General features: G+C 44.3%; 1 protein-coding gene across 1 annotated transcript; it reads left to right on the forward strand.

Annotated features, from left to right (window-relative positions):
* The first annotated feature begins 9,561 nt into the window (after positions 1–9,561).
* si:ch211-113d22.2 (uncharacterized) lies at positions 9,562–19,458 on the forward strand. Its single transcript, XM_063057316.1, has 3 exons — positions 9,562–9,610; positions 14,885–14,998; positions 19,244–19,458. The coding sequence occupies exons 1-3, from the start codon at positions 9,562–9,564 to the stop codon at positions 19,456–19,458; spliced, it is 378 nt and encodes a 125-aa protein (XP_062913386.1).
* Positions 19,459–21,924: the final 2,466 nt, after the last annotated feature.

Consider the following 21,924-nt stretch of genomic DNA (forward strand, 5'->3'; position numbering starts at 1 on the left):
ATCGTTGAAATGTTCCCACAACCTATGGGCTCACTTTCATTGACTCTTCACCTCATGTTCTTGATATTTATTTCTTTCTGTTTATATTTGCAGAGTTTGTTGGCTTTTGCACACTGGTTGATGCTCAAGTTGGTGCAGTCCTTCATTGACTCTACTACGGCTATTTTTCTCTTATGGAGTTATTGAGTATGCCCACAAGAAAATGAATCTCAGGGTTGTATGTGGTGACATATATGTATTTTGATAATAAATTTACTTCGAACTTTGAGTCATACCTACAACTTTGGTCTATTGAATCCACACCAGCTATTAAGCATCTATTTACCCTAATCACATTCACTTTGACTCTATTTCCATCATCTCCCCCCCCCCCAAGATTCCTCTCCTCACCCACACAATGTACAGTGATAAATATCCCACAGGCCCACATGTCTTTGGCATGTGGGAGGAAACCACAGCACCCACACAAGTCCTTTCCAATCATCACCAATCAAGATGAGCATGGTGATGACTATTGGAAAAGACTTGCCTTAAGGACAGCGAAGGTCCAGTGCACACTGTGAGGAAGCTGTACAAAGAGCATATCTATCTGATTGGGGAAAGCAAAAGAAACTGAATGGGTTTGCTAGCACTACTGTCCTCCTACGGCCTGTCTGGAGCCTGTTATAAGCATAAATACGAGCTCTAACAAGTCTCCCATCAAGGGTTGTGAATAGGTCAGAGGTCATGGCTAAATTTAGGTGAGTGAGGAGGAAGTCACAATGTAATGAGCTCTGAAACAAATCTCCCTGACATCATTCTTAATTCTCCTTCAGTGATTACAAAGCACTGAGAGACTCTACAAAAGTTCCAACACTCTGCCTAATTGGAACTTAACCACTCGGAAAGCAATTGGTTTTGAAGCATGAATTGAGAGTACAATTTAAACGGTAGAATATAAACCCCTGGCTACTTGTTAAGATTCTCTTAGGGATTTAATGTTCCCTGCCTTCATAAACCATCCCACCTCACAGCCGATACTTCCCAGCACGTCTCTGACCCAGCCTCCACTTCCCTCAGTCCATCACCAGTGAGCATCCTATCCGTCTTCTGGTCTCCACACTCACGATCTGGATAGACCCTTAACAGTGTTGATGAGCAGAGGGAACTTGGGGTCGAAGTTCACAGCTCCCTGAGAGAGGCTGCTCAGGTTGATGGTGTAGTTAAGAAGGCACATGTCATACTTGCCTTTATTAATCGAGGCACTGAGTTCAAAAGTCAGATAGTTATGTTGCAGCTTTACGAAACTTGAGACTGGCTGCATCTGGAGTATTGCTTATAGTTCTGGTTATAGGAAGGATGTCGAGGCTTTGAAGAAGGTGTGGAGGAGGTTTACCAGGATGCGTCCTGGATTAGAGGGTATGTGCTGTATCAAGAGGTTGGACAAATTTGGATTATTTTCTCTGGAGATATGGGGGCTGAGGGGAGATCTGATAGAGGTTTATAAGATTATGAGGGGCATAGATAGGGTAGATAGGCAGTATCTTTTCTCCCAGGTTGAATTATACCTGAGTGCATGAATTTAAGGTAAATTCAAAGGAGATGTGAGGGGCAAGTTTTCTTACACAGAGAATGTTGGGTGCGTGGAACGTGCTGCCTGGAGTGGTGGTAGAGGCAGATAAACTAGGGTCTTTTAAGAGATGTTTAGATATGCACAGGAATGTGAGGAAAATGGAAGGATATGAACATGACAGAGGCAGAAGAGATTAATTTAATTGGCCATTTGATTACTAATTTAATTGGTTTGGAACAACATTGTGGGCCGAACAGCCTGTTTCTGTGCAGTATTATTGGATGTTTCCTCTCTGAAGCATTCCAACTGTCTGCTTTTGTCTGTAAGCATCTCGCTCTCTCTGTCTGTCTATGTGTCTCTCTTTCCCTCTCTCTGTCTATATTTCTCTGTCTCTCTCTGTCTATACTCTCTCGCTTTCTCTTTCTATCTCTTAAAACCTCGCTCTTTTAGTCACTTCCTTTGATGCAATTTTCCTGATTTTCATCTCTTTTCACTTTCCCTTTGTGCCTGTTAACAATCTCTGATACTACCCTGCCTTAAAAATGCTACGTAAGTGCAGGTCGTGAACATCGCGGTACCTTCAATGTCACACACTATTGTTCAGCTTGGTATTAAGTTTGTGCTTTAAGCATATTATCCCCAAATGGTTGACCCTACAGTGGAATAGATTAATAATAAGCCCTTAATACAAAACAACAGCCTCTTGTCTGTTCGCCAGCAATAGACGTGTGTTGCAAGTGGAGGGCAGTAATGAAGACCATTCTGTTTACAGGGTTGACACTCCTCCTTTCGGTCCAGGGTATGTAACACTGATTCTTTATTCTGTTGAGGTTTTTGCTTTGGCAGGGGACTGGGACTTATGAGTTTCTACTTTAATTACAGTATATTAATCATTTTAATTGCCCTTATCGGATTCTGCATATCAAGTGGGCAATGAAAGTGCTCTCTGGACATAAACACTAATATGCAATTCAGTGTAAACTTTAACTTCTCTTTTAAACAAGATGGTTGGAAATATGCTCCATGTAAACTTCGAAAAACACAAGATATCTTGTCATGCATAATGTCCCAAGCTGTTTTCACTTGTGAAAGCTTTGTAATGTTCTAAGTGGAAGCTAAGTCCCACATCAAAAAAAAGGTGTGAAATGAATTATGAGTATCATTTTAAAAAAAGTCCCTGATAAGCTTGAATTACGTTAAGTAAATATTCAGTAGTTTTCTGTGTGAAGTGACCAGGTTTTATATGTTGGGAGTTAGATTGCTGCTCCAACATTGGACTTCATGAGACAAAATGCATTACAGAAAACACTTGTTCACAGTGTGTCTTTAATGATGTCAAAGATGCCATATATATTAATGACTTGGATGAGGGAATTAAATGCAGCATCTCCAAGTTTGCGGATGACACGAAGCAAACGAAGGGATTGGACAGGCTAGATGCAGGAAGATTGTTCCCGATGTTGGGGAAGTCCAGAACAAGGGGTCACAGTTTGAGGATAAAGGGGAAGCCTTTTAGGACCGAGATTAGGAAAAACTTCTTCACACAGAGAGTGGTGAATCTGTGGAATTCTCTGCCACAGGAAACAGTTGAGGCCAGTTCATTGGCTATATTTAAGAGGGAGTTAGATATGGCCCTTGTGGCTAAAGGAATCGGGGGTATGGAGGGAAGGCTGGTACAGGGTTCTGAGTTGGATGATCAGCCATGATCAGACTGAATGGTGGTGCAGGCTCGAAGGGCTGAATGGCCTACTCCTGAACCTATTTTCTATGTTTCTATGTTTCTATGTTTTCCACTTGATGAAGGTATGCTTAGATTCTAAGAGGGCAAAGATAGGCTAGGCTCTTAGACAGGCATGTGAATTATACAAAGAATGGAGGATTATGGACATTGTGCAGGCAGGATGGACTAGGTGTCGTGAGCTTAATGAAATGCGCTGAAGAGCCTATTACTGTCCTGTGCTGTTCTACGTTCTAAGTGCTGATGGAGTCAGTGTAGGGCACCATGGTATCCTGGTGGTTCGTGCGACACTATTACAGCTCGGAGTGTTTGAGGTTGGAATTCAGTCCTGCCATCCTCTGTAAGGAGTTTGTAGATCCTCATGCATGGGTTTCCACCAGGTGCTCCGGTTTCCTCCCACAGTCCAAAGACGTACCGGTAAGTGGGTTAATAAGTCATTGTGAATTGCCCTGTGACTAGCCTAGGGTTAAATCGGGGGTTGTTGGAGGAGCGAAGGGCCGGGCGGGTCTAATCCGCACCGTATCTCTAAATAAAATAAAATACCGAGAAAGTGTACAGTGTATGCAAACCAGCGGCCAGATCCAGAGGTTTGGATCTCAATCCCGCCAGAACAGCCTCGTGAATCAATCTGGAATTAGAACTCAATCCAGCGTCAGCAACAGTAAACTCCAAGCTACCAGTTTATGACAAAACCTCAGGGAGCGACTCTGCCATCTTTACCTGGTCCAATAATTATGTGACTGCAGACCAAACAACATCACTGGTTCTTAGAAGCCTCCTGAGTTCAGGGGTAGTTATGGACGGACAATAATTACCAGCATTTCCAGTGATGTCCACATTACGAGAGCAGCGGTGAGATGGTGTGTGGAGTGGTGTGATCAGTTGGGTGTTCCTTCTGTTGACAACCGCAGATGAGGTCACAGACCCTTAACTCATCCCTTCCATGCTGATCAAGTTTTCTGCCTTAAGCTAGGCCCACTTGTGTTTGTTTCTACTTATTTTAATCAAAATCCAACTGAACTTATTTAGAGTTCTTGAATATTAACTCACCAGTTGCCTTGGTGGGATTCGAACGCATGACACTGATTCATCGGTCCAGAAATAAAGTCAAGGAATCATATAGGGCAGAACTAGGCCCTTCAGCCCAACAAGTTTACACCGAGCTTCAATTACCCACTTACATTATACTCCTACACAAATTCCATTTTATTCCCTCCACATTTCCATCAAGTCTCCTCACATTCTACCACTCTCCTGACTCCCGGAGCCAATTAATCTACCAGCCTGCAGGTCTTTGGGATGTGGGTGCAGGAGCAAACTCCATATAGGCTGTGGCAGAGGTGAGGATTGAACCCGGGTCTCTGAAATGTAAACAAGTGACCCTAGAGAATGGTTAAACAGTATAGAATCATACCAGAGCAGGTAGCCATTCAGTGCATTATATTCCTGCTGCACCAAGTAGTAGCTATTGAGGTTAGTCATTGTTCTCAGCTTTAGATCCCGCAATGTTCACATGGGTAATTAAAGGGGGAGTTTCTGCCTCCATCTCATTCACAGTCAGGAAGTTCCACAACTCAAGTTCGCTTTAGGTGAAACTTTTCTCCACAAACTTCTGTCAATGAACATCTCAATGGCCCCTCGTTCCTCTGCTGAGGAAAATAATTCCTCGCTGTCCACACCAAGACGTTCTCTCATAATATTGTTCAGTTCAGTGGCGTTTCCTCCTCAGTCTCCCTTGTGCCAAAGGAAACCAGCCCAGCGCTGTGAGCCTCTCCTGTGGACCAGGCTGTTGGCAGGTTTCCATTACACCTTCTCTGGTGCAGTTATGTTCAGAGGCCACTTTGTTGAGTACACCTGTACACCTGCTCAGAAGCTGCTTATCTCCTGGGATTTTCACACACAACAGCCTCTGGAGTTGACAGAGAATGGTGTGAGAGAAAAAAAACACATCAAGTGAGAGGCAGTCCTGTGGGGCGAAAATGCCTTCTTAATGAGAGAGGTCAGAGGAGAATGGCCAGACTGGTTCAAGCTGACTGGAAGGCGACAGTAACCTAAAGAACCACACGTTACAACAGTGGTGTGCAGAAGAGCATCTCTGAATACACAGCACGTTGAGCCTTCAAGTGGACGGACCTACAGGAGCAGAAGACTACAAACATACATTCAATAACCACTTTACTAGATACAGGGATACCTTATAAAGTGGCCACTGAGTAGATGTCCCTTCTGTAGGATGGTGACCAGTGGAAATATCTCAAGAATCAAGTTGGACAGGCTGCTTCAGTCGTACATCCAACACCAGACTCCTGACCACACCCTCTACTGTGACCTGGGAAGGCTTTACCAGGCAGACAGAGGAGAAGATTCAGGGATGATTTTGAAGCCTCTTTGATGAAATGTAACTTAGAGTCATAGAAAAATACAGCACAGAAACGGGCCCTTCAGCCCATCTAGTCCATGCCGAACTATTTAAGCTGCCTGCTCCCATTGACCTGCACCCGGACCAGAGCCCTCTGTACCCCCACCATCCACGTACCTATCCAAACTCCCCTTAAGTGTTGAAATCAAGCTCGTATGCACCACTTGTGCTGGCAGCTTATTCCACACTCTCACAACTCTCTGAGGGAAGAAGTTTCCCCTCATGTTCCCCGTAAACTTTTCACCTTTCACCCTTAACTCATGATCTCTGGTCAGAGAGTCCCACCCAGACTCAGTGGAAAAAGCCTGCTTTCATTTACCCTCTTCATACCCCTCATAATTTTGTACGGCTCTACCAAATCTCCCCTTAGAATTCTATGTTCTCTGATCCATGACCACTCAATGTGGAAAAGGAGCATTTTAGATGATAAGGACACGCAGTCCTCTTTTATTGTCATTTAGTAATGCATGCATTAAGAAATGATACAATGTTCCTCCAGTATGATATCACAGAAACACAAGACAAACCAAGACTAAAAAAACTCACAAAAACCACTTAATTATAACATATAGTTACAACAGTGCAAAGCAATATTGTAATTTGATAAAGAACAGACCATGGGCATGGTAAAAAAAAAAAGTATCAAAGTCTCTCAAAAGTCCCATCATCTCACGCAGATGATAGAAGGGAAAAACTCTCCCTGCCATGAACCTCCAGCGCCGCAAACTTGCTGATGCAGCACCCTGGAAGCACCCGACCACAGCGGACTCTTGAGTCTGTCCAAAAACTTCGAGCCTCCGACCAGCCGTCCAAGACCAAGCACTGAGCACCATTTCTGCCGAGGGCTTCGACCCAGGCCCCGACAACAGGCAATAGGCAAAGCCGAGGATTTGGGGCCTTCCCCTCTGGAGATTCTCAATTGCACAGTAGCAGCAGCAGCGAAGCAGGCATTTCAGAAGTTTCTCCAGATGTTCCTCTGTGCTTATCACGTCTGTCTCCATCAAATCAGGATTGTGCACGGTACCTACTTAACAAATACGATATCATCTCGGAGTGGCCGCGCACGCTGCGTCGCGTAGCCATCTTCTCCTCCCCAGGTTTTGGGGAGGATATTGAGATTTGAGGTGATATTGAAATGGCACAGAAGACTGAAGTCAGTGATAGAATGAGAGCATCGCCTTATAAACTATCCACCCCACCCATTCCATCTGACACCTCTTGACCAATTCATCGGTCAGATGCACTACCTCAGGTCCCAGAGTAATGGAACGAAGCAAGTCACCTTCCTTCCCATGGGGTCCAGGCAAGAAGTGACGTTTTCTGTGGCCCAGCTGTACGGGTGGATTTTGTCATTGTAAATCTATTGGTTTCTAGGATTTATAAATGGCATCAAACTGCAGGCCGTTGTCAAGCAGAAGCTGCACAAAGATGGTCCAGACTGTCATGCCAAGGTCTGGCTAGGCTTACACTACCAAAGGCTGCCAGGCCAGAGGGCAGTGTTCCCGAGGGCTAACATGAGTCATGGACAATATCTCCAAGGGGTGGCAGGCTGACATACTAGGGGTCTGAGGCAGATTGCCCGTACAGGTTGACTGCTGGTTTTCAGATGAGGGAGTAGGTGTCTGTCCCAGGAATGAATCCCACTAATTCTGCAACTTCCTTACTTTGGGGGTCAGCTCAAAGATCTGGATTGGTGTTGGTTTATCATTGTCATAGGTACCAAGGGTGGGGGTCTTTGTTTCTGTTGGCTGCTTTTCCAAAGCAGCAAGAAGTGTAGACAGAGTCCATGGAGTGAAACAACAGTTAACTCTTCCTTCAGTTAGTCCTGACGAAGGGTCTCGGCCTGAAACGTCGACTGTACCTCTTCCTAGAGATGCTGTCTGACCTGCTGCATTCACCAGCAAATTTGATGTGTGTTCCATGGAGTGAAAGCTAGTTTTAATGATTGATTGAGCTGTGTCCACGATACTCTGCAATAAATTCCTGATGGGCATAGGTAGGGTGAATGAACTCAGTCTTTTTCCCAGGGATGGAGAATCGAGAACTAGAGGGTAAATGTTAAAGTGAGAGGGGAGAGAATGAAAGGGAACATGAAGCTGAGGCAGGTATATTAACAACATTTTAAAGTCATTCAGACAAGTATATGCAGGGGAAAGGTTCAGACGCAGGCAAATGGGTCTAGCTTAGATGGACTTCTTGTTTGGCATTGGGTCTAAAATGGTCTGCTTCCATGCTGTGGGACCTTGTGATTCTAGTACGAAAGGAAAGGAAAACAGAGCAATTCATAAATATTCACAAGAAACTCACTGGAGATAGTAAACATATCAGTGTTCAGATGTACAACTAGATAAATACGAGCAGCTGAATTAATAGTACTACCTAAAGCAATGATGAAATCTCCCCTAATGTAACATTCACAGGCAGTAATATAACTGCTTTCAACAGATAAATAAATATAACATTTGCCATCTCCAACAGGATCCCACCCCAAGCACACCTTTCCCTCCCCTCCACTTACTGGTTTCCACAGGGATCGCTCCCTTACGCAACTCCCTTGTCCATTCATCCTTCCCCACTGATCTCCCTCCTGGCACTTATTCTTGCAAGCAGAACAAGTGCTACACCCCCTCCCTCACTATCACTCAAGGCCTCAAACAGTCCTTCCAGGTGAGGCGAATCATCATCTGTGAATCTGTGGGGCCGTATACAGTGTTCGGTGGCTCCTGGTGTGGCCTCTTGTATGCTGGTGAGACCCGAACGTAGATTGGGAGACCGCTTCGCCGAGCATCTACTCTCCGTCCACCGGAACAAGCGGGATCTCCCAGTGGCCAACCATTTTAGTTCCACTTCCCATTCCTATTCCAACATGTCAGTCCACGGCCTCCTCTACTGTCGTGATGAGGCCACACTCAGGTTGGATGAGCAACACCTTTTATTCTGTTCGGGTAGCCTCCATCCTGATGGCATGAAGATCGACTTCTTGAACTTTTGGTAACACCCCCCCTTTCACCATTCCCCATTCCCATTTCCCTCTCTCACCGTACCTCTTTACCTGCCCATCACCTCCATCTGGTGCTCCTCCCACCTTTCTTCCTTCCATGGCCTTCTGTCCTCTCCTATCACTTCCTCCCTTTATCTCTTTCACCAATTGACTTCCCAGCGCTTTACTTCACACCCCCACCCCCCCACCTTCCTGGCTTCACCTATCACCTTGTGCTTCTTCCTCCCTTCCCCCCACCTTCTTACACCGACTCCTATTTTTTTTCTCCAGTCCTGATGAAGGGTCTCGGCTCGAAACGTTGACTGTACTCTTCTCAATATATGGTTACCTGAGCTGCTGAGTTCCCCTCGCATTTCGTGGGTGTTGCTTGGATTTCCAGCATCTGCAGATTTTCCCTTGTTCGTGTTTATACATCAATAGGTCACTCTCCCACTCAAACCGCAACATGCCTCTTCACTAGGTTAGAAATATGGGAGGGTGATCTCACTGTGCTACCCTGAGGGACTGACACATTAGGTGCTGAGAGATCGTATCTCCTGGGCCAAGAGCCAGGGGGCATTAGGTCATCCACTTAAGGCTGAAACAAGGAGAAAGCTCTTTACTTGGAGGTTTGTGAACCTGTGGAACTCTCTACACCAGACTTGCTCATTCATCAGGCATATTTGAGGCCAAGACCTTGAACATGAACGAATCAAACGACTTTGGGATAAAACAATACACAGGGTCAGGTATGATCCTACTGAATGGGCGAATAGGCTCAAGCATTGATTAGGCTCCTCCTTTTCATTTATTCTATATTCTAACATGAGTGAATTGGAAATTGTTTGCCTCAGCACTGACGGAATCCATCCATGAGGAGCCTGAGAAGTGAGCAGGGTGGGACGGACAAGAGGAAGCAAGGTAGGGTGATGGGAGCTGGTTGGAGGAATCAAATGAACTCTATCTATTCACTTGTGTGATTTATAGTCATTTTATGTCTTTGCACTGTGCTGCTACTGCAAAACAACAAATTTCACAGCATATACATCCTAGAGTCAAAGAGCAATACAGCACAGATACAGGCCCTTCGGCCCCACAAATCCATGCTGACCAAGGTGACCTGTGTTCAGCCCATATCCCTCCAAGCTCCATCCTCCATGTACCTGTCCAAGTGCTTCTAATGTACCTGCCTCATCCACCTTGGGCAGTTTGTTCCACATACTCACCACCTTCCGTGTGAAAACATTGCCTCTCGTGCCCCTTTTAAATCTTTCCCCTCCCGCTGTTAATCTACGCCCCCTAGTTTTGGTTGAAACTACCTTACATCCCATACTTTTCATCATTTTAAACATTTACTTTGAGATACAACACAGTAACAGGCCCTTCAGCCCGACGAGACCATGCAGTCCAATTACACCCATGGGACCAATCAACCTACCAACCCGTATGTCTTCAGAATGTGGGAGGAAACTGGAGTCCCGGAAGAAAACCCATGGGGTCACGGTGAGGACACACAAACCACTTACAGACAGTGGCAGATTGGAACCCGAGTCACTGACGCTGCAATGTCTCCAGACTAGAGAATTCCAAAGATTCACCAAACTTATCTCAGCCCTAACTATACAGTTCCTTACTGAGGCCTTGGCTTCTGGTTAAGTAAAAACTTGATAATAAGAAGTTCATCCTCATCTTTCATTCCCACTGCAGCTTGCCCTCCTGACGTCTGCAATCACTCTCAATGATTTCAAATTAGTTCTCGCCTCTTGTTCATCCAGTGAGTTAATTACTCCGTCACTGGAGGCTATGCTTTTGGCTGCTGAGACCCAAAGCTTGGGAATTCCTCTGTAACCCCCCTCCCCTATTTTGTTTCCTCCTTGAAGAAGTTGCTTATGGTTTATAATCTCCTGCCTATAGTTTTAACTGGCTTGCTGCCATGTTCGGTTTAATTCAGTCATTACCCTACAGCCATCAGGCTCTTGAAACAACGTGAACAACTTCAGATGCCGTCGTGAGATTAACTGGACTCTGAAAGCTCACGCTCGTTCCTCAATCATGCTTGATTTTACTTGTGCACAAAAAGAACAGCAAGGCCCCTGTCACCCCCACTGTTCTGAAGTCTGAACAGAGAAACGTCAATTTTATACAGAATTGACTAGCAGATATTTTGGTAAACTGTGTATGCCTGAATTCCTGACTTGCAAGATCCATCACTATTCACAACAGAGGTGTTAAAAGTCAAAGAAACTACAAACTGATAACCGATGATACTTTATTGTCGCCAAACAATTGATACTAGAACGTACAATCATCATAGCAATATTTGATTCTGCACTTCCCGCTCCCTGGATTACAAATCGATAGTAAATATTAAAAAATTAAATTATAAATCGTAAATAGAAAATAGAAAAATGGAAAGTAAGGTAGTGCAAAAAAACCAAGAGGCAGGTCCGGATATTTGGAGGGTACGGCCCAGATCCAGGTCAGGATCCATTCAGCAGTCTTATCACAGTTGGAAAGAAGCTGTTCCCAAATCTGGCCGTACGAGTCTTCAAGCTCCTGAGCCTTCTCCCAGAGGGAAGAGGGACAAAAAGTGTTTTACCTTGAAGTTAGTAAAGAAATTGTCCCTTGGTATGTGTGTTTTGCATCCTTCTGATACATTCCTGTCTGCAGTAAGCAAAATGGCTGTGGTAACCTGCTATGTAATAGGAAGCTATGCTCTTCAAAGATTTTTCATGTCTGGGCTGTCTGCACTTTATCTGCCATTTATCTTTGTCTGGGCATTATGTTAACCCTTGTCTTGCCACAGCTTCCTTTTTGTCCTGTAAAGGACAACACAAATTTTACTGAGGTTCAATAGCACAGAGTCTCTGAAACTCCGCAATAGTTTCATTAGGGACAGTTGGCTGTTTGATCGTTCAGAGCCATCACTCCGCAGACTGATCTCAGGCAAGGGATTAAAATGGATGTTACAGCCAGCAGTTAATATTACTACAGGTAGTAAGAGTGAAGCCAGCTGAAGGGTTCCTGTGATAATGATGGAGTCCTGTGTAACCCCTGCCTAGTCTTCCTAACTTTATCAGCTTCTAGCTGGGTATGCACAGCTAAATCAGGTATTTTCTCAGGATGATCAGGATGTATGTGCAACATTCTCGGGCAATGATGGCACTCACCTCAACTCTGGACAGGTCACCAAACACACTCTATAGACTCAGTTTCAAGGACCCTATAACTCGTGTTCCCAGTTTAATTAATTAATTTATTACACTTTTTTTTTGTAATTTGCACAGTTTGTCTTACTTTGCATATTGGTTGCTTGTCAGTCTTTGTGTGTAGTTTTTCATTGATCCCGTTGTATTTCTTTGCTCTACTGTGAATGCCTGCAAGAAAATGGTGACACATAGAATGCTGGAGGAACTCAGCAGGCCAGGCAGCCTCTATGGAAAATAGTAAACAGTTGATGTTTCGGGCTGAGAGTTGATGAAGGGTCTCGGTCCGAAACGTTGACTGTTCACTCTTTTCTATAGATCCTGCCTGGCCTGCTGAGTTCCTCCAGCATTTTGTATGTCACCATTTTCTGCAGATTTTCTCTTGCTTGTAAATGGTGACATATTGTACTCTGATAATAAATTTACTTTTGAACTTTGAACATTAAATAATACCGCTGTGAAATGTCCTTTCAATATTTTTGTCGTGAGATACCTTGGAGCTGCTTATACCACCATGACTTATCACTTTTTGGGTGTCATAACTGTACATTGACCGAAAGGTGAACCTTTCCAAAGATAGGAAAAATTATCAAACGGTCAAGACAAAGTCTAAGAATCATCACAGCCATTTACCTGTCCTCAGGTCACTCCAGTAGCTGCTGGAATCACTAAGTGTATCAGCTGAAGGGACCCAGCAGGGCAGGCAGCATCGATGGAGGGGACAGGAGATTCTGCATTCAAACCGAGACCCTTCATCAGGACTGGGGAGGATGGGGGCAGAAGCTAGAATAAGAAAGTTGGGGGGGGGAAGGGAGAGTAAAGTGTATAAGTCGGAAGCTGATGGGTGAAGCTAGGTCAGGGAGAAGGTGGGCAGTGGTGGAGTGGGAGGGGTGAAGTAAGAAGCTGAGAGGTGATAGGTGGAAGAGGTAAAGGGCTGAAGAAGAAGGGATTTGATATGAGAGGACAGTAGACCATGGGAGGAAGGGAAGAAGGAGGGGCACCACAGGGAAAGGATGGGCCATTAGGTGAATATTGATTTCTCTAAGTTCCGATAATTTCTCTCTCTCCCCCTTCTCTTTTTTCCATTCCCTATTCTGGCTCCCCTTTTGCCCCTTCTCTTCTCCTCACCCACCCACCACCTCCCTCTGGTTCTCCTTCTGAAACATCGACTGTTTATTCCTCTCCATAGATGCTACCTAACCTGTTGAGTTCCTCCAGCATTTTGTGTGTGTGGTTCAGGATTTCTGACGTCTGTAAGATCTCCTGTGTGTGACCGAATCCATTTCTATTTCACACCCATCAACTTTTCCTTGCCATATTTGGGATTAGGTTGGAATCTCCTTCAGTGCTCTGAGCTGGCTTATAATTGGCCTCCAGACATCAGCAGAGTGTGTTTTCAACCCCTGGCCTGTTGCAGATGCCACAGCTGAGCCTTGAATCTCTTGGCTTGAGTCTGGGCCATCATGGAGGGGGCACAAATAGACCCCACCTGTCTTTCACACTGAGTACAAAGTTTCTGGTAATCTCATCCATCCAGCCTTCTTCCTGCCCACTTTGGTCACCAGTAAATTGAATTTTGAAAGTAAAACAATGTTGCCTACGTTACGAGGAGAGGTTCCGTAGACTAGAACTTTATTTCCGGGGATGTAGAGTGACCTCATAGATGTCAGACATTTAGGATCAGAGGGGGAACGTCGACTCAGACAATGAGAGGCCTGCGTTGGGCATTTTCATGCGTTACAAGGCGCAGATTGGAAGTCTGTGTGGGGCGCCACGCCTCGTACAGACACTAGAGCAATGTGTGGTTAAGTGCCTTGCTCAAGGACACAAACACACTGCCACACCTGAGGCTTGAACCAGCGACCTTGAGATCACTAGACGAACACCTTAACCACTTGATCGCGTGCCCAACACGTGGCCAAGTGGATCAGAGATGGTCTAAAAGGGGCTTCGGCGGCAGCTTCGTCACACAAAGGCCGATGTGTTTTTGGAATGAGTGGATAGAAATAGTGGTTAAGGCATTAGCAACATTAGCAACGTTTGCATGTTTGGAGGTCTCTGGGTCCATGGGACTAAAACGCTGGGCGGCACAGTTGGCGTGGACAGTTTGGGCTGAGGGGTCTGCTTCCATGCCTTTGGTCTCTACGACTCCAATCAGAAAGCATAATTCCACTCGGCTGAGTGACTGTTAGCTGGTCCTCAATCAGCCATTTCCCAATGTCTGATGTTTTGGAGCTTTTAGACAAAAGTGTATAGACTTGAACCTAAGTGTATTAGGTTTGTACCTAATAAAGTGGCCGTTGAGTGTATAAAGACTGTTGTGATACAAGAGGCTGCAAAAGCTGGAACCTGGACCAAAAGGAAAAGAGCTGGTTAAAATCTTTCCACTGACTTGTGTATCCACAATGTAATTAAAAGTGTAATAAAAGTACGAGGGGTGATTGATAAGTTCGTGGCCTAAGGTAGAAGGCGATGAGTTATACAGCTCTCGTTACATGCACCTGCAGTTCAACTCTTTCAGTGGTTATGCAGGAAGTTTGAATTTAATAACTCATCAGTTAATAACTCATCAGGGGTGATTGATAAGTTCGTGGCTTATGGTAGAAAGAGATTAGTTATTAACTTCAAACTTTCTGCATAATCACTCAAAGAGTTGAACTGCATGTGCATGTAACGAGAGCTGTATAACTCATCTCCTTCTACCTTAGGCGACGAACTTATCAATCACCCCTGCTGTGGATACTTTCTGGAGGTCCAAGATCCGTATGCTCCACGACTGCTGGACTAAGTGTGTAAATGTAGGAGGGGACTATGATGAAAAATAAACGTGCTAGGTTTTGTAAAATTGACTCCTTCTACCTTAGGCCACGAACTTATCAATCACCCCTCGTAATCTCTTTAAGGCCAGCGTCTGAAATGTGTTTCCTTTGGTCTACGTGATGGATGTGAACCCGGTTTCCCTCTGTTTCTTTCCCTCTGTCGTGTGCAGGTGAGGCATTGAACTGCTACACGTGTGTCGCCTCGAGCGAGGAGGAGTGCAACAGGCAGGGATCGCAGAGCTGCCCGCAGTTTGCTGACAGCTGTGCCATAATCACGGGTCCAGGTGAGTACCGCCAGCCACGAGCAGGCTGCTCACGACGGCACAGTGTAACGCCTGCACTGCTCGCTGCTTCCATGCGTGTTTACCTGTGGCAAACATCTCACCCTCGATCTGCACCCATAAAACGCAGATCTACAAATCCCTAAGAGGGAGGGAATCTCTTCTGGAAATTTGGGATTTAATCCAGAGTTCTCGGTAACTTCTGAACTCCCTGCTACATTGTATTCGAAATGTCACTGGTTAATCTGTTCAATATTTACTATTAATGCACCAGTTTGTTATTTATGTGTGATTCGTCTGTAGGTTTTATCCTTACCTTTATAAATTATTGTGTGTTATGTGTACGACTGCAGTACACACTTGTTTGAAAAAATTCTCTTTTTTTATGTACATTATATACATGTATATCGTTACATGACAATAAACTTGACTTATGGACATTTCCAGGGATCCAGAGAATTTGAGGCCATCAGTGGACCGGTGAACAGTATAGCACAGAGTCAAGCCCTTCAGCCCATTACGTCTGTGCTAACCATACTACTAACCTACACTAACCTCATCCGCCCGCCCATGGTCTACACTATTTCCCTGCCTGGCTGTCCCTGTGCCTTTTACACAGCACTATCATATGGAATTGTATCACCTTACCCCACGACACAAAACAGGCACCTAGCCTGACACGCTGACACCGTACCGGAGAGCTGCCTTTGTCTGAGGTACTGCACTTCTCCCCTGGAACCCTGGGTGGAACCGTGACTTTCCGGAATGAAAATGGAGAATCATGTCAAGTGGGAAGGGTCAGGCTGGGAGCCACACTCTCAACTGTTCATGGGCCGACACTCTAAATAGTTCATGGTAAAGTGTACCCCTGAAGCTGGATCACCCTGCACTTTCCAAGTGTTGTACCTTGCACCGGTGTGGATGACTTCACTTACCACCACTCTGAACTGATTCCATAACCTACAGACTCCCTTTCAAGGAACCTACAACTCATGTTATTGTGTCATCGATCACTACAGCACAGGCACAGGCCCTTCAGCCCATCGACTCCATCCAAACCATTATCTCATCGACCTTCAGCTAGACCACAGACCACACTCCTCCCATCCCTGAACTTATCCGAAATTCTCTTCAATGTTGAAATTGAACCCTTGACGACCACTTCCACTGGCAGCTCATTCCACACTCTCATTAGCCTCTGAATGAAGACGGTCCCCCTCACATTCTCCTTAAATGTTTCACCTTTCACCCTTAACCTATGACCCAACCTCAGTGGAAAAACCCTGCTTGCATTTTTCTATACCCTGCATAATTTTGTCTATCAAATCTCCAATTATTCTCCTATGCACCAGGTAATAAACATAGAAACATAGAAAACCTACAGCACAATACAGGCCCTTCAGCCCACAAAACTGTGCCGAACATGTCCTTACCTTAGAAATTACCTAGGCTTACCCATAACCCTCTATTTTTCTATAAAGTCCTAAACTATTCGAGCTTTCCCTCCAACTCAATGTTCTCAGTAATGTATATTTATCCATTTAAATTTGTTTTTATTTTGCACATTGGTTGTTTATTAGTTTTTCTTTATATATAGCTTTTCATAAATTCTATTGTACTTCTTTATTTTCCTGTAAATCCCTGCAGGAAAATGAATTTCAAGGTGGTATATGGTAACTTTGATAATAAATTGATCTTTGACCAAACTGAGCTTCATTAGACTGATAGGAACATTTAACAGTGTTGGTCTCACACATTGCAGTTCAAATATTCGGATGGCTTATCACAAGCAAAATGTGGGAAGAACTCAGCAGGTTCGGCAGCACCTGTGGAAGGAAATGGGCAGTCAAGTGGACAGTTCTTGTGGCTCCGTTCAGATGGCTGAACCCCAGGCATTCCCACCTTTTGGAATATACTACTGTCTGATCCCCCACTTGTGTTCTTTATGCCAGTCTATTTCCACTGTTTAGTTGTGAACTGGATACTGAAGTGGTAGAGAGATTGAGACCGCTGGATCAAAGGGCTGGCAGCCCAGGCTGCATCCTGATCTCTGATACTGTCTGTGTGGTGTTTGCAATTCTCCCTGTGACCGTGTGGGTGTCCCCTGAGTGTTCTAGTTTCTTCCCATATCCCAAAGGCATGCAAGTTGATAAGTTAATTGGCTTCTGCAAATAGGCCCAGTGTGTGGGAGAGCAGTAGATGCTGGGGGGGAGTTTGTGGGAATGTGTGGAGAATAGATTAGATTAAAACCTGTGGGGAATAGGGAAAATAACTTTTGTAGACAATGTCATTTTATACATTTCATAGTCTTGAAGTGCTTGGTAACATTCATTTAATTTTACAACTTGGGTCTGAGAAGTTAGAGTCAATTGCATCAAAAGAACTTCAACTTGGTTAAATCAGTGTTAACCAGCACGTCAACACTTCCTGCTAACAATTTCGTGACCACTGAAAGAACATGTAGCTTTGAGGTAGTGGCTCCACTAACTGTGCCCCTTTGTAGAACATTTCAAACAAATTTGGTGTGTTTTTCCCCTCGCCCCTTCTACAATAAAAGTTAAGGAATACCTGGAACAGAAGTCAAACTGCTGGAGGAACTCAGGAGGTCGGGCAGCATCTGTGGAGGAAGGGGGATGGTTGACATGGAACATAGAATATTATAGCACAGTACAGGCCCTTCAGCCCACAATGTTGACCTTTAACCTGCTCTAGGGTCAATCTAACCCTTCGCTCCCACATAGCCCTCCATTTTTCTCTCATCCATGTGCCTAAGAGTTTCTTGAATGCCCCTAATGTAATAGAACATAGACATTTTGGGTCAAGAAGTCAACCAGTCCTCATGCTTTACAAATATTGTCTGACCGGACAAGTTCCTCCAGCAGTTTTTTTGTTTGTTTCAGATTATATCATCTGCCATCTCCTTATTGGATTCTGATGTTTTTGATCCAAGGTTCTTTCGAAAGTCAAGAAAGAGGCATAAAATTTGTTGCTTCACGACAGTTTTATTAAGCGCTACTAGAACAAAGAGAATTGAAAACAGGGAATAGCAAGAGTTTAGCAACAAAGTGGAAAGGGAGAAAAAAGAATAAAGATGGTGAAAAAAATGTTCTCTGCTCTTCTTATATCCCAGGTAAACAGAAATTCCACCAAATTTGTAGATAAGAGTTAACCAATCAGATATCCCCTATTCAAATAATGTGATACTGGATAAACTTCCAGAATCATATAAAGAACTGCAACCACTAGGGGACACACTGAACAATTGCATATACATACTGTGACCACTAGGAAACATACTAAACAGTTACATGTATAAAATACAAGCAGGCATAAAAGTTAAACTGAAAAAAAAATTAGAATTATACAGACTAAATCAACATTCTGCATATACAAGGTATACCCAGGAGCCCTTTCTGTAATAGAGGATGAGGACTGGGTTGTATTTGTTGCAATAAACTAACTTGATTCCTGTTGAACATACAACGTGTTTGAATGGAATCCATTGGACTATTTGGTGAGCAGCAGGATGCCTACTGTTACAGATTGTCACCTGGAGATTCAGGGAAACCAAATACGTAACCACTGAAATGTGTCTAGGTGATGTTTAAGGATTATTGCACAGCACATCGAGCTCGCAGCCTATTAATGATCACAGGTCGCATTTGAAGTGTGGTTCCATTGAAGGGGCAGGGTAGAATTGTAGCCATCTGCATGTCAAATACTAAAGACTGATGATGCATTTCCGCCCACATTAATTTATTCCAAAAGTACATTAGACACACTCTCCAAGATTACATTCACCAGGATGTGTAGGGGTGTTGATTAATAAGTGAGTGCAGATTCATTGAATCATGGCAAATTTATGACATGGGGAGGCAGTGGCCAATATAGAGCTCCTCGACATAATTCCACCCTCCCACGCCCAGTCTGTAACCCTGCAGTTCACAGATACATCCAGGTTCTATTTCAATATGAATTGTATTGCATTACTTATGCTTGACCAGATATAACTTCATTTGCAAAAGAATAACTTTTGAAAAAGACATGGGTGTACATCGGATGGTAACAATTTGCTTCATTTCCAAGAGGATTTAGAATTTCAGGGAAGGAACTGTAAGCAAATTAAACTAAAAATAGCAGCTTCGATTTCTGGGCGATTAAACCTGTAATGCTGGGCTTTACTGGGCAGAGGGCTGGGAGGAATGCTCAGTTCTCATGTGCATGAGTGTGTATGTGCTTTGTTCCCAGGCAGCGTGATCAAGTCATGTTCTTACAAGGCCTTCTGCGACCAATCCCAACTAGCCACAGGTGGAATCAAGATGGACTGCTGCTTCACAGATGAATGCAATGGGCCAGCCAAGGGCAAAAGTGCCAGCACTGGAAACAACGGCACTTTAGTCTCCCTCAGCACCAAGCTCATCTTCAGTGCTCTCCTTGCTCGCTGGCTATTCTGTAGACTTTGAAACCAGAGGACATATCTTGCCATCAGCCCCTAGTTCTAGGAAATGAGATCTTGTCTATAACTTTTGCAGCTCAGTGGGAGTGTGCATAGATGCAAAAGAAAAAGCTTTGAAGCATCTGAGTGGGAATCTTTGTATGCAGCAGCTGTTGTGTTAGTTCCATTGACACCAATCAAACCCACTGCTCGATGCAAACACCTCTGCTCTGGGCATTTAGAGTACACAGCCAAGGACAAGGTCCTACCCACCAGCAGCTTCCTTGCTCTTTATCACAGCTTTTCTGCAAGCACTTAGTGGAACTTCGACTATCTGACAAGCTAATCGCACAACTGTCTGATGTTTAATAGCCAAGCAACAAGAGATTACAACAGAATATTTGGGGGTGTATTCTCTGGAATCTGGAAGGTGGAGGAGTGCTTTGTAGATATAGTAAGGAGAAGTTGAATCGGTCCTCTTTCCCCTGATAGGGTATCTGAAACTAGGGGCGTAGCTTAAAAGTTAGAACAAATGCTATTGGGAGTGAGGTTTGGAAACTCTTCTACACGAGGAGGTAGGAAAAATGGGAACCATTCTCTACAAATAATGCTGGGTCTGTTACTTATCAATCTGAGATTAACATTTTTATTAAGGGGCAAAATAATAGAAATTTATAAAAATGTATTGCATGGCAACAGGCCCTTCAGCCCATTGGATCCACGCTGGCCATCAAGTACCTGATTACATTGATCGCTTTTTACAGCACCCATCCTGTAGCCTTTGATGTCATGCAGTCTGAGTGTCCAGACAAGTACTACTTAAATGCTGTGAAAATCTCTGCCTTTATCAAATCCTCAAGCAACGAGTTTCAGACTCGAATCACCCTCTGGATGAAAGAATTACTACCCCAGTTTTTCTCAAAACCACTTTAAATCAATGCCCTTTGGTAATTGACTCTGTCCAGGGGAACAGTTTCTTATTATATAAACCTATCTCTGCCCATCATAAGTTTGTGTACCTCTGTCCAGATTCTCTCAGCTTCTTTCACTCCATGGAAAAATGAACCCAGCCCCAACAAATCACTCTCCAAAACTCAGATATTCTACCCCATGTAACCCCCTGGTGAATCTCCTGCACATCCAGAGGTCAGCAATTAGCCACGATCTAAACTGAATGATGGGACTATCTGAAGGTGCTGAATGGCCTCATGGAGAGTAGCCCCAGCTTCTCCAGTTTATCTGGGAGCTAATGACCCTCAGATTTTGGAATCATTTTAGTGTATCGCTTCTGCACTCTCTCCAAAGCCTTCACGTCTTTCCTGGAATTTGACATAATGCTGCAACAGACAGCTGTAGGGGCTACGTCATTACGAATTTCTACAGCGGAAGTTGATAGGTTCTTGATTAGTAAGAGCGACAAAGGGTATGGGAACAAGACAGGAGAATGGGGTTGAGAGGGTAATAAAGCAGCCATGATGGAATGGCATAGCAGACTCGATGGGGTGAATGGCCTAATTCTGCTCCTATGTCATATCATATTGTGGTCTCCAGCTGTGACTGAACCAATAATTTAGAAACGTTAATTATGACTCCCTTGTGCTTGGACTCGATTTATAAAGCTCAGAATCCTGGGTGCTTTTTCAGTCTGCTCTGCCTTATTCAATAAACTGCACCTCTCTTTTCTTTTAACCCCCTTAGAATTCTGCCCTCCTCATTCTTTCTAAAGAAGTGTTACTTTTCACAGTCCAGCGTTAAAATTTAATCTACTCCTGCTGCACCACCTGGCAACATCTCCTTGAAGTCTTTTATTCTCCTCCTTGTCATTTGCTGCATACAGCACTGTGCAAAAGTCCTAGGCACATGTGAAAAAAATCTGTGAAGCTAAGATGCTTTCAAAAATAATGAAATGAAAAGTTTCTCACTATTAAAAAATACTATAAAGTGCAGTAAACAGTAAAACTGAATCAAATCTATATTTCGTGTGGCCACCATTTGCCTTTAAAACTGCATCAAGTCTCTTAGGTACCCTGTTGTGTAGTCTTCATAGCAGTCATAGAGACCATTCTCACGTACGGATGCGAGACGTGGACACTCACCAAGATGAGGCGAAAGTCTCTAGATGGTTGCTATACACGAATGCTCCGGGTGGCTCTTGATGTGAGTTGGCAACAGCACATGACGAACGTGGAGCTCTATAACAACCTACCGATACTCTCCACTGAAATCAGGTTGAGAAGACTGCAACTAGCGGGGCACTGTCTACGCCACCCTGAGCTACCTGCCAGCCTAGTCATCATATGGAAGCCCAATCACGGGAGGATGAACCCTGGGCGCCCTCCCAAGACTATGGTCAACACGCTCCTAGAAGACAGCGGCGCGGCTAATGTAGATGAACTGAACACACTGATGAGGGAGAGGGAGAAGTGGAGAGTCCACCATTGTGCCCAATGCTGGCCCCCTAGGCCTGAGTCGATGTAGTATTAGTGTGTAGTTT

The sequence above is a fragment of the Mobula hypostoma genome, chromosome 8 (genome assembly GCF_963921235.1).
Source record: "Mobula hypostoma chromosome 8, sMobHyp1.1, whole genome shotgun sequence".
Classification (NCBI taxonomy): domain Eukaryota; kingdom Metazoa; phylum Chordata; class Chondrichthyes; order Myliobatiformes; family Myliobatidae; genus Mobula; species Mobula hypostoma.